The sequence below is a fragment of the Taurulus bubalis genome, assembly GCF_910589615.1.
Source record: "Taurulus bubalis genome assembly, chromosome: 5".
Taxonomy (NCBI): domain Eukaryota; kingdom Metazoa; phylum Chordata; class Actinopteri; order Perciformes; family Cottidae; genus Taurulus; species Taurulus bubalis.
Genome location: NC_136593.1, coordinates 12,504,360 through 12,520,239, shown reverse-complemented (window position 1 = coordinate 12,520,239; position 15,880 = coordinate 12,504,360). Strand labels below are relative to the sequence as shown.

Sequence of the window (15,880 nt, the reverse complement as noted above, 5' to 3'; positions counted from 1 at the left end):
AGCATACCACACAGTGCTGAAGAAGAGTTTAGAGAGAGGTCCAACGCCGTATCTCCCTTGCTCACGCTTCATTGTTGCACGTTGTTATTTTGCACCTTATTACTTATTTTTATTGCAAATAATACAATATACAGTCATAGGTGATCAATTAAATGAAAAAAAAACCTGAATAAATGAACAGAGAAACATTGATAATGTAGGCAGTATTTAGAGTAGAAAATTAGAAAATTATACTTTTTAACATTGTTTGCAAGTCGCAGTATGATGAAAATAAGATCTCTAAACACCACACAAGCACTTAGAGTTACACTGATCCTCCTCATGAACGCAACAACCTCTGCCTCCAGCCACACACTCTGACACCACACAGGCGTGCACAGAAGAGGTGGCTCCATGTAGACGAGTCCTAGGCCACCATGACCCTATGAGCAGCCCCCAGGGGTGGCATGGCCATCTGCTGCGGCTGGTCACAGGTCTCTGTGGGCTCAGGGTCTGGGTTAAACACACATCTGATACGACACCAAGCTAGCAATTATCCTACATACATCTCTCTCTGAGCTCCACCCAGCTATTGCACACATACACATGTATAATGCATAAATGTATACCTACAGACCCTCATATACAGCATGTACACACTTGTGAATGTACACAGAGCGAGTGCACGAACAAGGCCACGTGTATGCTCTCACACACGCAAAGACACATACAAAGTTGGAGAAATTCACACTGACTCAGTGTGCTATCAGTAAATTAAATCTATCATGCTGAGTGGCCCAGCAAATTCCAAACAGGAGACAAACACTGAGGTCAGGTGATGATCTCCAGCCCCTCCCTTACATCAATCTTCCTTTGCTCATCTCCTTCGCTCTCCTCACCCTTATCTCGATCTGCTTCCTCTCTCCTCCCTTAGCCACATCTCTCCTCCTCCTCCCTGCCTTGTCTTATCTTCATCTTTCTCAATCTCTCTATCCTCCATACCAGTCTCCTTTCACCAATTTCAGATTTCAGCAAAAGCAGCGGTGCGCAGGTTAGATGCCGACTGTTGCTATAGAAACCGCCCCTCTACTCTAGATTACAATGTGACTTTGTCTCCTCGCCGGGGCGACAATGTCTGCTCGGTTTTATGTCTGACCAGATACATGCCTGCCTATCTTTTGTTTGTCTGTACGCCTGTCAGATTATGAGGCTGTTCTTTTGCCAGCGTGTTTTCTTGTCATCGCTACATGCTGTTATTTGAAAGTCATCCATTGCTTGTCGTTACATATTTAAACTTCAAAATATCTGCTGAAGTGAAAGCCGGAGCCTTTACAGCCCATAAATGACATCATATGTGCAGAGGACCTTGGCAGATGATTTATCCGGTAACGCACAGGGTAACAATATGCTATTGAAAAATGGCTGGTGCATAAAGGCTGTCATATGTAGGGGTACATGTAAATGACGGAGTGTGGTCGCTGGGACTAAATCTTTTGAATGTGAAGGTGTGAGATCTCTCGATGGACTGGCTGAGACAGGTTGACATTTGAGTGTGAGACAAGCGCTCCATCATGGGTGGGGACAGATTACAGTCGTATTCATATCTCCTCTGGACACCTGCTAATGATTTTATAATTACAGAACACACTCTGTGCCTCCGCCGTGCCCTGGGGTGTGCACACAAGCACGCAGAAACGCACACATACACACACACACACACACACACACACACACACACACACACACACACACACACACACACACACACACACACACTGCACCCCTCTCCTGGCCTCGATAGTCTAGCAATCATTCGTAGCCCCAGTTTCCCTAATGGAAGCTGACATTATATCAAACACAATAAAGAATTTAATTTACTGCTCTTCATTAACCCACACACACATCAGCTCATAAGGTACACACCGACACACCGACAGACACGCACACACACAGCTCACTTAATGTGAAAATACAACCAGAATAAAGGAGGAAAAACTAAACAACGTGATTTTGCTGCAGAGAAGAACTGCTTTCGTAAAGTTGGAAGCAAACCTGTTATGGAGCTATACGTTCACACTTTTCTTATCTCCCCCACTCAAGTCTCTTCTCATGTCTCTACCTATCTCTCGTTCTGTCTTTCTATTTCCACAGCATCCTTATATCCCATCTCTACTTGTCAAATGGTATGAAACTCAAGGCATTCAAACTAGATAAACACTCGGCCATATTGGCTTGTGAGACCTCTCCAGTAAGAGGAGGGAATGAAATCCTTCAGGCTAAGCACATACTCGTACACTTTGACTCCGGTGAACACACAACATACAGGTGCATTGCAATCTACGCATGTTTAAATGACTGACATTCAATTTCATCAGGAGAAGGAAATTTAAAGGAAATATATGCAGAAGGGCATTCATACTGAAAGGAGAAACGACAAATTGAAATCACAATATGTCATCAGAAACAAATTATTTCAGCTCAGTTTAGAAGGTCTACAAGTTTGCATAAGTGTTAAAACGTGAGCTTGTGAATAATGATTTTCAAACAGAGTTAAATAAATCATAGACATGTTGGAATTTGTCAGGGATCTGAAAACCCTTTAACCACTTTGATCTTGGGGGTATCCTGTGAATAAAATATTAATTCTTGTTCTTTGGTGGAGCTTTTTTGATTCACATGATATTAAATCATATCCTTTACTGGGTGTGGGCATAGGGCTTATTCACAGAAAGGTTAAAGAAAAATATTTGGACAAAAAGTATTTATCATTCTACCTAAATTGTACCTGGAATTAAATGTGGGATCCAGCAGCTAGAATGCCCGAATGGAGTTGCCAATCTTTTACTTTGTTGCTCTCCAGACAGCAGTCTGTGCGCAGGTATCACGCCCATGCGTTCTTATGTTAAATTAATTGAACAGGCATGTTAAGGTAACAGGAATCATTATGTATGGAACAATTACTTCACATGATAAGAATCAACCAGTACATTATCTCTGTAAAGGTTCTCATTTGTCCAGGTCACTGAATTATGTCACACATTCAAGAGGCTTCATCAATCTATAAATGATTGATGAAACTGATTGCTGAAAATATCCAGTTGCTTTAAATTGGAATTTTTCATGAAACACTATAAGTGTTTCAATGCTTTAAAAAGTCAAGAAGAGTACTAATATTACAGTATGCACAGAATGTATTACATTATTCAACGTTTTATGTAATATTAGTTTTTATATGCATTCATTTATGTTATGCGCTCATGTTCTTCTTACATTCTATGCAGCTTATTACATTATTACATTTAAATTATTACATTGTGTGTTGCTCCACTTAATCGACTTCAGACAGACATTTGGCCATTAAGACCACTGCATTTCCCTCATTTTCATGATGCTCCTTGTCATTGTTCAGGTAAATAAACACGTCTGGCAACAATTATAAAAGAAAACAAGAATGTGAATCATTAAAAAACAAAATACAGTAACATAATTACATCCAACTTTTAAATAAACAGTTTTATAGTACATATTTGAACACAACTTGTTGCAGTTGATTATTGGGAGTCACTGCTTTACCCTTTATGTTGTTTAGTTTTTTCTGATTTGAAAAGTTAACCACTGAAGGTTCCAGTATGCCTCCTTATAATGTCAAGTCAATAAAGACTGGAAACTAAAACTGTTGTCCTGAAAGAGAGAGGGAGAGAGCTATTGAGCGAGAGTGAAACTTAGATAAAGGAGTGCATGACGGAGGCCTTGGGCGCGCCTGCCTCTCTCTCTCTCTCTCTCTCGCTCTCTTATTGGCATGCTCTGCATCTCCAGGCTTTCAAGCGATTAGGGAGCCGCTGAGACCATGGCGTCCAAGCATAGCTCCATGCAGATGTTCATTTGTATGCCAATAAACAAATGTGCCCCCAGATTAAAGCTCCAATACACAGTGCAAATTCAGCAAAGTAAATTAATTTCTCCATGCACATCTCATCAATGTCTTGCTACTCTTCAGACAGAGCGTTGTGCCTCCTAACTGCACACTCACTTCAAAGACTCACAACGATGGGCATGAGCGACGCAAGAGATAGAAGAGGGAGTGAAGGAGCAGAGAAAGAGGGAGGACAATTAAGAAAGAAGAAATTAGGAAAACATTATTTAAAGAAATATTAAGGTTACATATGCCATGGTTACATTTCATGCCCCCAATTTCACCCATGAATCTACAATTTCTGCTCTATAAATGTCTCTGTAAACATCCTGCAGGTGAAATAATCCTGTATTTCGCTCTTATTCCTTTCCTCCCCCCCCTGACACTCCCCCTTGGTAAAAGCAGTTAAATGAGTCTGTGAATATTCCAATCCTCCGATAACGAAAGAAGGCATTGTCCTGCTGCACTCTGGGTAATGCTGCTCTCCATTGTTGGCTGACAGGGCTCCATTGAGGAGCAGGTTTAAACGCTGATAGCATCACCACACTGCATGGACACAGTGCCAGATAAAAAGCCTATCCAACACGACACACGCATGCCAACACCTCCCAAACAAGCCCCCAATCTGATCAACAGAGGGGAAGCAGGAAAGAGGTGCTGTAACACCAAATAAAGACAAATAAGATAAACAGGCCATGGCAATATTAATGCTATCATTGGATTCCAGAGGGATTTGATAAAGCAAATGCAATTATCCACGTCTAACATTTTTACAGCATCTGTAGCCGGGGTGACCAATCCCAAACAAACTGGTATTCAGTCCCTGTCCAATCACACTGCAGCCTGGTTTGACACTGGAGCTCCACACACATGTATGACAGGTTTCCAGGTTCCATTTTTCCTTGTGGGTCGAATACAGTTTTTCATTTCACTAATGTTTATCAACAATTCTACCAGTGCTAGTCCGTAGAGTCCGGAGAAGTCCCCACTCCCTCTTTACAGGCTGGCTGAGAGTGGCCAATCAACAATCAACGCCGGCCAAAGGTAACCTGTTATTTTCGACCCTGTAATCATTTCCATCAGATGCCTTGCTGTCCCTCACAGTGATTTGAACATTCAAATGACAAAGGGAAGCCTGCTTTAAGAAATCTGCGGGCAGGCTCCAAGGACAACAGGGACAGAATAGACGGAGTAAACACTATAACCAGAGCAGACATCTCCCCTCTGCTACAGCAAAACCAGCCTGTCACCCCTCACAAAATGAAAACCTGCCCGCATCTCTTTCATGGACCACCTTTGTAGGCTGGAACACAAGGAAGCCTCGGATAGGAAATATAAAGGTGTTTTTTCTTTTTCTGTGAACATCCCTTTTAATTGGGCCTAGATGAATGAATAATCGTGACATTACATTTCTGAAGACTGAAAAGGGTGTTTAAGGCACAGGCCATAAACCACATTATCCGCCCTTCAGCTGGAAAACCACTGCTATTGTTCTCCTGTCATTTCCCATCTCTCTCTCCCCTCATTTCCTGTCATATCTACTGTGAACTCTAACAAAAGGCACAAAATGTCCAAAAGTAATGTTTAATGATTAATTTTCTGTCAATAAATAAATCAATGCATCGCTCAATGATTTAAGCTATCAGCGCTAAGACAATATGTGTCAATGTTTATTGAAATAGAGTAAACAATAAATACAATACAATAAACTCTGCTTTGGCCAGAAGGGCCTTAAAAATAACATTTCATGGGTGTTGGCCATGTGTTGAAAGTCCGCTGGATTGCTCTCACTATTGATTCCCATCTCCTGTGAGGCAGGGGGATCGATCAGTAGGATTTAGACATGGAGGCCACTCTCTCAACCCTCCTGGCTAGCATGCCACATCACAGTTGGCCAATCTGTTGCTGATTGAAGGCTTACTGACACACCTGAACTTTTCTTCTTCTCTGTGCTCTTTTTATCTTTGCGTTTCTCATTACCTGCTCCCGTACTTCAGTGATTCTTCCATTCTGAGTCATTTCAGACTTTGCCAATGTCCCCCTACTCGAAAGAAGTAGAACAGCATGAGTTTTCAAGAGGTCTCTCTTGAAGCAGCCGAGTAGCGTTAGAGATGTCGAGAAACAGATGGAGCGGAAGAGAAAAGAGTTGGAGAAGGTAAGAAAAAAGAATAAAACAGAGAAAAGGACATTTCTACCTTGGAGAGCAATACTTAAGCAAATGACAATTTTCTGCAATCAAGAAGCTGAAATTGCCAAACTACTGGGTCACCACAGCAACCAGAAGCCTCATCAAAGTTGTTGATATAAAGTGAAGAAAAACACGACAGGAACGCTCCGGAGGGAAGAGCTGCAGCCCAGTTTAAGGTAAAGTCTGTATTGACATAATACTAATTAATCAAGTAATCAGATCATGTTTGATCCACACAGACTCCAACCTTTCTCATTATTGTGTTAGCATCTTTTACAGATGTGTTTCAGTATTGAGAACAGGTAACTCAATCCAGTTTCCACACCATCAGATACATTTGATAGGAAGTAAACTGCAAAATGTAAACCGTAGGAATTTTTCTTCACATAGCCCCTCCTTATTTCTTTCCCTTCCAGTGGCGAGCAGATGGAAGTCCGCTCCATGGCTCAGGATTCAGTGATAACACTGTTTATGACTTCCATTACGTGCTCGGCAGGCTGTAAGCAGTCTGTCTAAGCGCAGCCATAAGGAATAGAAAAAAACTGCACACAATGAAAATAGATGCAGTTTATTTGTGATTATACCGCATGGCTCTGCTCCGTGTTTGAAATGAGCACTGTGTATATGTTTTAAAAAAAGGACTCACATAATGCTATATTTCCAACCTCTGCCTCTCGGGTCTACGCCCTGTAGATTATTTTCAGTTTTGGTAGCGGTGGTGCTGACACATGATGGTTGTGGTTCTGCTTTACAAGGTATGCATATGGCAATAGAAATTAGGGACAGATATTCAATTTAGGTCACACAGAACAGATAAATTAAGTGATTAACATGATGGTCAGTACCAAAAAAAACAAAAAAAAAACCTAAACCGATATTAATCAATTACAGAAAAACACCACTACCTCACCAATTATTCCTGCATCCATCCATTTGATTCAGTTTCACAGTAGGGGGAAGAGAAAATGTCACAATTCAGCAGGAAAATATTTGATAACAAATACTAAAAATGCATGTGCTTGGACAAATGGTCTGTTTTAGTGAACCCAGTGAGAGATGAAAACAGGGGTTTAGCAACTTTTCAAAATGACAAAAGAAAGGAGGAATAACGTAAAAAAAAAAAGACATGTTGAGTGTAGAGCGAGATGAAACAAAACCCCTTCATGTCATGTCTATTTTACCAGAATCAGAATTTAAATCTGTCAAAGGCAGCCCTCATAAGACTAATGTATTCTGTGGCTAATGGAGCTGGTAGCTTCGAGGGATGGGCTGAGAGTCGACACAATGATTCTCACTCATTTCCTCTGAAGGGCCAATTATCTCAAATAGAGGCATTATGAAAAGAGCCAAACTTGGTCAAGTGAACAAACCCTTGCAACTCTAGCTAGTACCCCTAGCACTTAAGGTCATGTTACATAGGGGACCTATTGGGACTTCAGGGCAGTAAATGTGGCTGAAACGAAATACTAGCTGCAATTGATGCCCACTAAAGAATTCACAGTATATAATTAAAGAAATTGGCAGAATATGAATCAGAAAGGCAAAGGCTGTTAGCAGTGGGGAGGCGGACACTGTAGGCTGTGTGAATACTATTTTTAGGTATTACAAAAGGTACCAAATGAACATACATGTGTGAGGAGCAGGAAAGAGGTCACATGAATACTACTGTGTTATGTATGAGAGTGGGTGGCTGAGTGGAGATGAATAGAAAAAGAGGCAGAGGGAGAAAAAGAGAAAGAAAAGGAGAGATTGTGTTGTCCTATGATGAAAGGCTTGATTGATTAGAGAGTGATGATTGCAGTAAATGGCCTGGAAGATGGCTCCATCTCTGTTTCCCGTTTTCTCTGTCTCTTATGCCTTCTTCCCTCAGTCACTTGCTTTCTCACTTACACCTCTCTCTCCCTCTGTGCCTCTCTTTGTCACCCCCTCTCCCTGGTTTCATCATGGCAACCCATCAACAGAGTGCCTCTCTCTCCCCTAATGGCACCACTATTAGCACTAATGCATTTCAAACGTACAGCAGCTGCCACATCACAATCTGATGGAAAGTACAGGTTTTCCTCCGATATCCACAATCTCGGTTCTTTCTTTCATCCAATCTTGTGTCTCTGGTCCAACGTGTTGCACGTCATGTCGACCCTCTTTTAGCTAAGCGACAGCGGTTATCATCTGGAGCAGCATATGATGGGAGATGAGTGGTTGAACAACTGATTGACAATAATGCAGCTGATAATATATTGTTGATCTTATAATTAGTTTGAAAATGATGCTGACCATTATCAATTTTCCATTTTGTAAAATTAAAAAAATTAAAAAATGTGCCATCTTGCTGAGACTAAAACGTACAAGTTGATGGCGTTTCCATATCTCTTTGTGCAGTTTGGAGGAATAGTATGTTGAAGGGGGGGGGATTATCCAATTTAGGGTAATGACTAAATGTTACTGGATCAAAGGCAACTCTGTGTTAAGATACGGAAAATGCATCATAACTTGCAATAACTGATTTTGTTGGCCACTTGACAGCAGCAGCAACAAGTTGTGAAAACAACACTGACACACTATTACATTTATATGGTTAACTTAAGCAAACACAGAGCAACATTATCATTCATTTGGAGTTGTGTTTCTGGCCACCTGATGAATTAATGTCCAACATTCACCGTCCACTGTTTTTGGTCTCCACCAACCCCTGAGAGAAATATCTGTCTCTGAAGCTACTAAATGCTCGACTATGTTCACAAGCTGGTCACTTTCTCTGTTTGTACACCATTTGGTGTTGAGCAGGTGAACAAATGAGAGCCATGAGAATGAACAAAAACAGTAAAGTTGCAGGCTGAAAAATCTAAACAATTAGCTAAAAAAGCTGTAAAGCAACATAAAGCGAGAACTTGAGACGAAAGCGAAAGTGAGACTGCAGAGTCCAGTGTTAATTATGTGTGAATTCATCACTAGCGACCCTTTTCACATGCAATTATTCATGTGATCCATTGTTTTTATATCAAATATTGATTTTTAAAGTTTTCCAATGGTGGATGCATATTAAAAATTAAACTAATCACATATTGCTAAAGTTACTAATTTCACTAACCACGATATTTTGGATATAGTTTATGGTGTAATATAATTGCTGAATACAGTAGTATAGAGTATTTCTGATGATTATGTAATCGTGGGGATATTGTTTATTCTGTCCTTGTAAAAAGATGTGTTAACCAGAGGCTAACATTACGAAGTATTAAACCCTCAGCATTAGTCATTGTCTCTGAGCCCACTCACATGCGTGAGTTGAGCTAAACTAGGCCAAGCTTACCATGTATCATACATTCAAACTGCATGCAGACACATTAAAGAGGCATCTGTAAAACTCCTCAGCTGTCACTTTACACAAGGCCCAGAAACCCATTTTAACAGAAATTTCATAAGATTCTGTAAATGCATTTGTGAATCATAATTACATTGTGATCAGTGAGAAAACAATATATTCACTGGTAAATTAACTGCATCAATAGTGACATTACAGATGTAAAGAAGCTGTTTTAGCATTACAAAAGTTGAATGGATTCTAGGGATGCACTGACTGTGAAATTCAGAGCAAATACAGATGTTTAAAATAATAATTTGGCAGACAGATGATATTTTTGTTGTCGTTTATTCCCCTTTTTCCCAAGGAAAACAAAAAATAAAACTGAACTGTGTATTTTGTGGAGCTTGTAGTCTCATGGGAAGATGCTGTACAGAAAGCCTTTTAAAGAAAGAAACTGTGATGCAGAGCTTGCAGCGGAGGCAGAACAGCGGTGTTGGAGAGCAAAGGCCTGCCAGAAGAAGTTGGATGTTGGGGATTTATGGCAACATTAACTGAAGAGACTGAAGAGGGACCTATCAGCGGACAAGCCCTTTGCTATGCCATGAAGTAAAATTCAGGGGGGGCTGAGCAGAGTAGCCATTGGCTCTAGCTGAGGATAAAAGACCCCATTTGGTCGACCAATTAAGCTGACTAGCCAGATGCAGAGGGGGGTCAACTGGAGACAGTTGGGCTCATTCAGTGAAGCCTTGATGAAAGTAGGAGCCCACTTGAAAAACTCAATGAAATATCTGCCCTGTCTTTCTCAACACTGGAGTAATGCAGTCCAGTGAGCCTACCATCACCATTGGGAGCACGGGAATTTAAGTGGCACTTTGGATTGTAACATCCTATATATTTGAAAACATTTTCCCGGGATCCTCCAGTGACTCCCTTGAATAGTCAGTAATGCGTAAATCCCAAAAAAAGAAAGAATAAGCAAGATCACGTTAGTTAGTGAAATCAATTTTCACCAAAGAAAAGGGAGGAAATCTGAAGACATCAAGAGCAGAGCTGGACGAGTAACTGGTAAGAATGATTAGAGGCCAGTGCAAACATCTCATCGGATATGTCGCCAAACAAACAACCAGATCACCAGATGGACATCAATCCTTCAAAATGTAGGGAGGTGGAACAGACAGTAACGTAATGACTATACATGAGTGATCCTGATGTTCTTCGCCTCCAGTGGAGACTAAAGAGTGGTGCTTGGGAGAAGGGAATCATACCCAAAGCATAAAACAGAGTAGGAGCAGTCCTGATACCAAAAGAGAAGCCGAATCCACCCGATCGCTCTCCTCAATATAGAGAATAAGATTTACTTCAGAGTCATGGCTCAGGGGGATGGCCAGCTATCTGGAGAGAAACAACCTTGTAGACACAATTGTCCAAAAAGTGGGTATCCCAGGGTTCTCTAGATGCCTCAAACACACCTGGATGTCATTTCCTTGACCTTGCCGACGTGTTCCGAACTGTTCCGAACTGTACCTCACGCTTGACTTCTTCAGGATACCTGAGACCATTACAAATCTAGTCAGTTTCAAGATCTGTTCTGTTTCACAATATCAAACTTTACCACCACATGGCCCCACATGGAGATTGGCATAATGGCAGGGTGTACCATCTCCCGATTGGTTTTCACCATGGTGATTGAAATCCTCATAAGGGCCTCCAAGTGTGTAGTGGTAAGCTGCTTAAGTCTGGAGTCCATCTCCCACCCATCAGGGCATGACAACCTTGACAACAACAGCACCTTACAACAGGAAGCTTGACAAAGGCCAGGATGGAATTCAAGCCATCGAACTCCAGAAGCATCTCAGACAAATTGACACAACAAAGGTTCTCCATCAATCCCAACCGTATTAGAGGAACCAAGCGAGGAAGATAGTACACCTCAGTAATGAAGGACACTGATCAGATACACAAGCTTAGGCAATAAATCATTAATGGCATCAACAGATCCATGCTGCCTGGCGAACTGAAGATCTTGTGCCTGAAAGTTGGATTACTACCTTATGTGACATCACCCTCACAAGAGTCGAGAAAATGGAAAGAACAGCTGGCTCTTATGTGAGGAAATGGTTTACTTCACTTTGGCTGGCTGACTGTGTTAACACAATGGTATTATTGTAAGTGTGTGTTTCTGTAAAATATTTAAATCTGAGTGACCTTCTGTAGATGTATATTGTTGCACATTTACCCAAAAATTGTAAACTTCATGTTTTGGGTCAAAGCCATTGGACCTATGGACTGTAGGATCAAGTTGATTCATAACCTCTTTATGAAATAGAAAACATAGAAATGGGTGATATGCTGATGCTATCCAGAAAGGTTTCACAGAGCTCTGCTTTTTTGCTCCCAATTTTCAGTTTGATATTTGGCTCTGAAGTTGTACTCCCTATGAGAATTGCAAAGCAGCACTGAAATGACTGTGTCGCCTTGGGATGACTCTGTTGCCAACACAATAGTCGAGTGTCACAGAGGGATGGGCACCTGACCTTGAGAAATCAGCGGCAATCCAACACTTTAATGTCCATTTCACACACCATTTCATGCCAATGGATTTAAAACCCTGAACGACCATCACAACAGTTGTTACGATCAACATTTTGACGTCCATAATGTCCAGCAGTTGGGATGGTCAGAAAACTGGCTCTGCAGTTTAGGCAAGAAAAAGCTTGAATGTGTGCGTACAAGAGAGAGCGAGGGGAAGAGTGAGGTCTTCCCATTGCTACGGTAAGTGACAGCTGTGATGGCAGCCGCTATGAGGAACAGGCGTATCATTGACTTTCTATGATGTCACCAGTTTGGCGAGGCGAGCAGATGGGCTGGGCCAGGTACTGAACATGCCGTTAATAAACACATGCAAATAAATAACCGCTTGTCGATAAACAAAAACTACTCCCACCCAGCCCCCCCACACCCTCCCCCCCCCCCACACACACACACACACACTCAGAAATTCTATCAAAATGCACCGTCACACACTCATGCATAAACACCTATTCTCTTCATTTGACAGTCTGCTTCACCCGCTAGTTTAAGATGCGGCACATTTCTCCGAATATGCCCAAAGAGCATGCTAATCTAATTAGAGTGTCAGTCAGCAGAGTGCTCACCTAAAGATAAATTAGGAAAGCACAAAATCTACGAAGAGAAAAAATCTTTTTGCAAGGATGTGGCATATCTACCTCTACTGCTCGCCCCAACCCCCACCTATTTGTGAGATGTTTTAATGGTTTCACAGTCGCCCCTGCTGAGATTCATTACCTGGCCTAATTATAAAGGCAAATGAAATCAGCTCCAATACATTATTAATAGAGGAGAACCATAAGGATTATTTTGCAGTATTCGCAAAAATATGATATATTCCAACTATTTTCATGCCTGATTAGAGATATACAAATAACAAAAGAGGTATAAGAATGTGATGGAGGTGCAGAGGGTAAGGGCGGTTGTGATCCTGGTGACTGAGCAGAAAGAGAGATGGGAACAAGAAAAGAAAAACAGAAAGGAGGGAGAGAGTAGTTTTGGCGGGGGCGATTGGATTAAGAGAATGTTGGCTTTTCCACTTGAGAAGGTATTGATGCCATATTGGATGCAGCTACTTATGAACAGGTGTGCTGTGTGTGGTCACTGTGACCCCGGCTCCACTTCCTGCATGGCTGGCTACACATCCGATAGAGGTGCATCAGAGCCGGTCAGGGAGAGGCAGGCATCAACTTCCCTCCGGCCTAAGATGAAGGGACAGCCGCACTGCAGCTCCCTCCCTCGGACCAGCAGGGAGGGAAGGGTGCAGCCCAGCCACCCGAAGACTACAGCTCCAGAGAGTAAGCAACCATGAATAAAAATGGACTTTGCAGGGAAGTAGGCCTCATAATTATTCGTTTTGAATCAGTTAAAGCCTTTTCTCAAATATACCCCAGGAGGCGCTGGGTTAAAAATCCATTTGTGGGAAGTGTACCATGACAGCGAGCTCGTCTCCCTGGAGACAGAGGATATGACAGTAGGGATTGTGCATGTGTAGCTGTCGGGTGAGGCTATATATATATATATATATATATATATATATATATATATATATATATATATATATATATATATATATATATATATATATACACACACATATATATACATACTGTGTATGTGTGTATGTATATATATATATGTACATACTATGTATGTGTGTGTATATGTGTATGTGTGCATGTGCATCAGTATGCTTGCATGTTCATGGTGCATTTAAATGTTTGCAAATTTGAGAGTCAGTGGAGCACGCAAGCTCCCAAACACACAGTTAAACCCACAGACCAGAGTAATGCCATTCCTCCTTTTTTTTTATTATTTCAAGAGCGGATCTCTTGTGTTTTAAAGGTCAGCTGCACAAGAATACAATGTTCAACTTGCTGTATCCTGTGAAATAAAGCAGACAGAAGGCTCTTAGATAATACTGAAGACTATTAAAGTAACAACTGCAAGAGTAAGCCATTATAGTGTGCGTGCGTACGTGTAGGACTGTGTTTGTGTGTATTCTAGTTTTTCCCACTTGTATAAAATTAGGCTTTATTACCACATTGTCTCTGTGATGCTGATCACATTGTCATCAAAGAGTTACAAATAAAGTAGGCTGGAAAGGAAGAGGAAAAAAGAAGGAAGAGATCTCGGAGAAGGAGGGAGAGGAGTGGGTGTCCTACTTTACCGTCACACCGTCTTGCCATACATGCTCCTTCTGAAGTTGCTCCGCCTCCCTGGCCAGTTTCTACAAGGAAACACAAAAAAACAGCAGTGTGTATGTCAGAAGTCAATAGGACATTGATTTGTGTGTACGTCTGTGCATATGTGAGAGAGAGACAGACAAACAGATGGGAATATGGCGGTGACCTTGTTCCCGACAAAAACTGGTACAGCTGTAAATTAGCTGGATAATTCAAAGGATTAGGGAGCGCCAAAACCGAAAAACACTGTCCTTCTTAATCAGTCCAAATCACAGTATTGCACAACACGCCAACAACTGCTTGTACACTGCCACTAGGTGAATCGGTTCCACACAATTGTTAAATGTTTTGAGAAGCTGCAAATTGTTTCTCAAAATGACCTTTGGTTATAAAGTTATTATGGGAGGTATCTGCATTATTTAACAAAACAATGGACTTATTAACATTCAAGACACTTGAGAATTAGATCCATATAAACATGTAATAAGGGAATTTGATGACCATTGGCCGAACATGCTGTTACATATTGCTGAGGTGATAATATATATCAGTGTATTTGTTTAACTGACAGCTGAGTTGAAAGGCGTATGAGATACTATTTAAACCAACGCCACGGCACAGACCATTATCATCAGTGGTACTGAAGTATACACACCAGTGATACTGACTGATCTTGACAGTTGCAGGATTAATTTTTTGGGCCTGGTTTGTTTGCCAACAAATTAGCAAGATACTGTCTGTTTGTAGGCAGACATTAGCTAGAAAGGTAATGTTTGCTGATTTGTAGCTTTAGCTGCTGTCAAGTTCTAAGTGTCACAGTTGCAATACAATACAGTTCAAGATACATGGTTTGATTGACTTTATGTTGGCAACTGAAACGTCTGCACACCATGTCTTGTATAGACGGAAACTCAATATTCTCTACTAGTATTTGCATTCTTGACAAGTATCAAACACCACTGGCCAACGATGTTGTCTTAAAAATGTGCTTTAGTAGTCAAACATTATTTACCATAATACACCTTAGGTTTATCTCTGAAGAAGCTTAAAGTATGTAGGCTTGTCTTATAGGAAGTCATCCAAGTGGCAAATATGGTGAAGCTTTCACATCTCCCTACAGCCCTCCCTCTGGTGCCTCAGCATCTAGGTTTTCCCGGGCCTCTAGGGGGTGATCTTTCTGTCTCGTTCCTGTCCCAGAATAGTGTGATCAGCCGCAAAGTCCCAGGGGGCCTGGGCCCTGAAATTACTAACCCTATTTAGACTCCTGCTACAGTATGAGCTCATTCATCTGTGGAGCCACACTGAAGGAACCAGTCCCCTTCCACTGGGGGCTTTTTATCTACCAAAAACACACAAGACAAACTCTCATTATAGTATAAGCTGTCCTATTTCTATTAAGAGCCCCGCCCACCTCATCTCAGTTGACCACAGACACAATACTGCTCCACCTCCTTTTAAACACAGACCAGGCCCAGAATATCAGTCCAGGCTCTACAGTCTGTATAGGGACGTTAGGGGAGCATACTGTTTTCAAATATGTACACTGTGATATCCCTAACCCAATTTGTGAAAATCTGGATTAATTCAAGTCCTCTGTGTCATTACGCTTTTGCATTGTGCTTTTAATCACCTGAACAAGAATGAAATAACAACGATAAGATTGATTTAATTTCGGAATGAGACATTAAGCGACTGAAACAATGAAATGAGGATATAATTATCTAATTTAAATTATTACCAAA

At 41.3% G+C, this 15,880-nt stretch overlaps 1 protein-coding gene across 1 annotated transcript in view; it reads right to left on the bottom strand.

The window, feature by feature from the left end:
- cacna2d2a (calcium channel, voltage-dependent, alpha 2/delta subunit 2a) overlaps positions 1–15,880 on the bottom strand; it is a gene marked incomplete at both ends in the record, with an annotated part of 137,303 nt that overhangs the window by 50,981 nt on the left and 70,442 nt on the right. Inside the window, one exon of the mRNA XM_079218441.1 lies at positions 14,123–14,182. Coding sequence (XP_079074567.1) covers positions 14,123–14,182 — 60 coding nt within the window. The remainder of the gene's footprint in view (positions 1–14,122; positions 14,183–15,880) is intronic.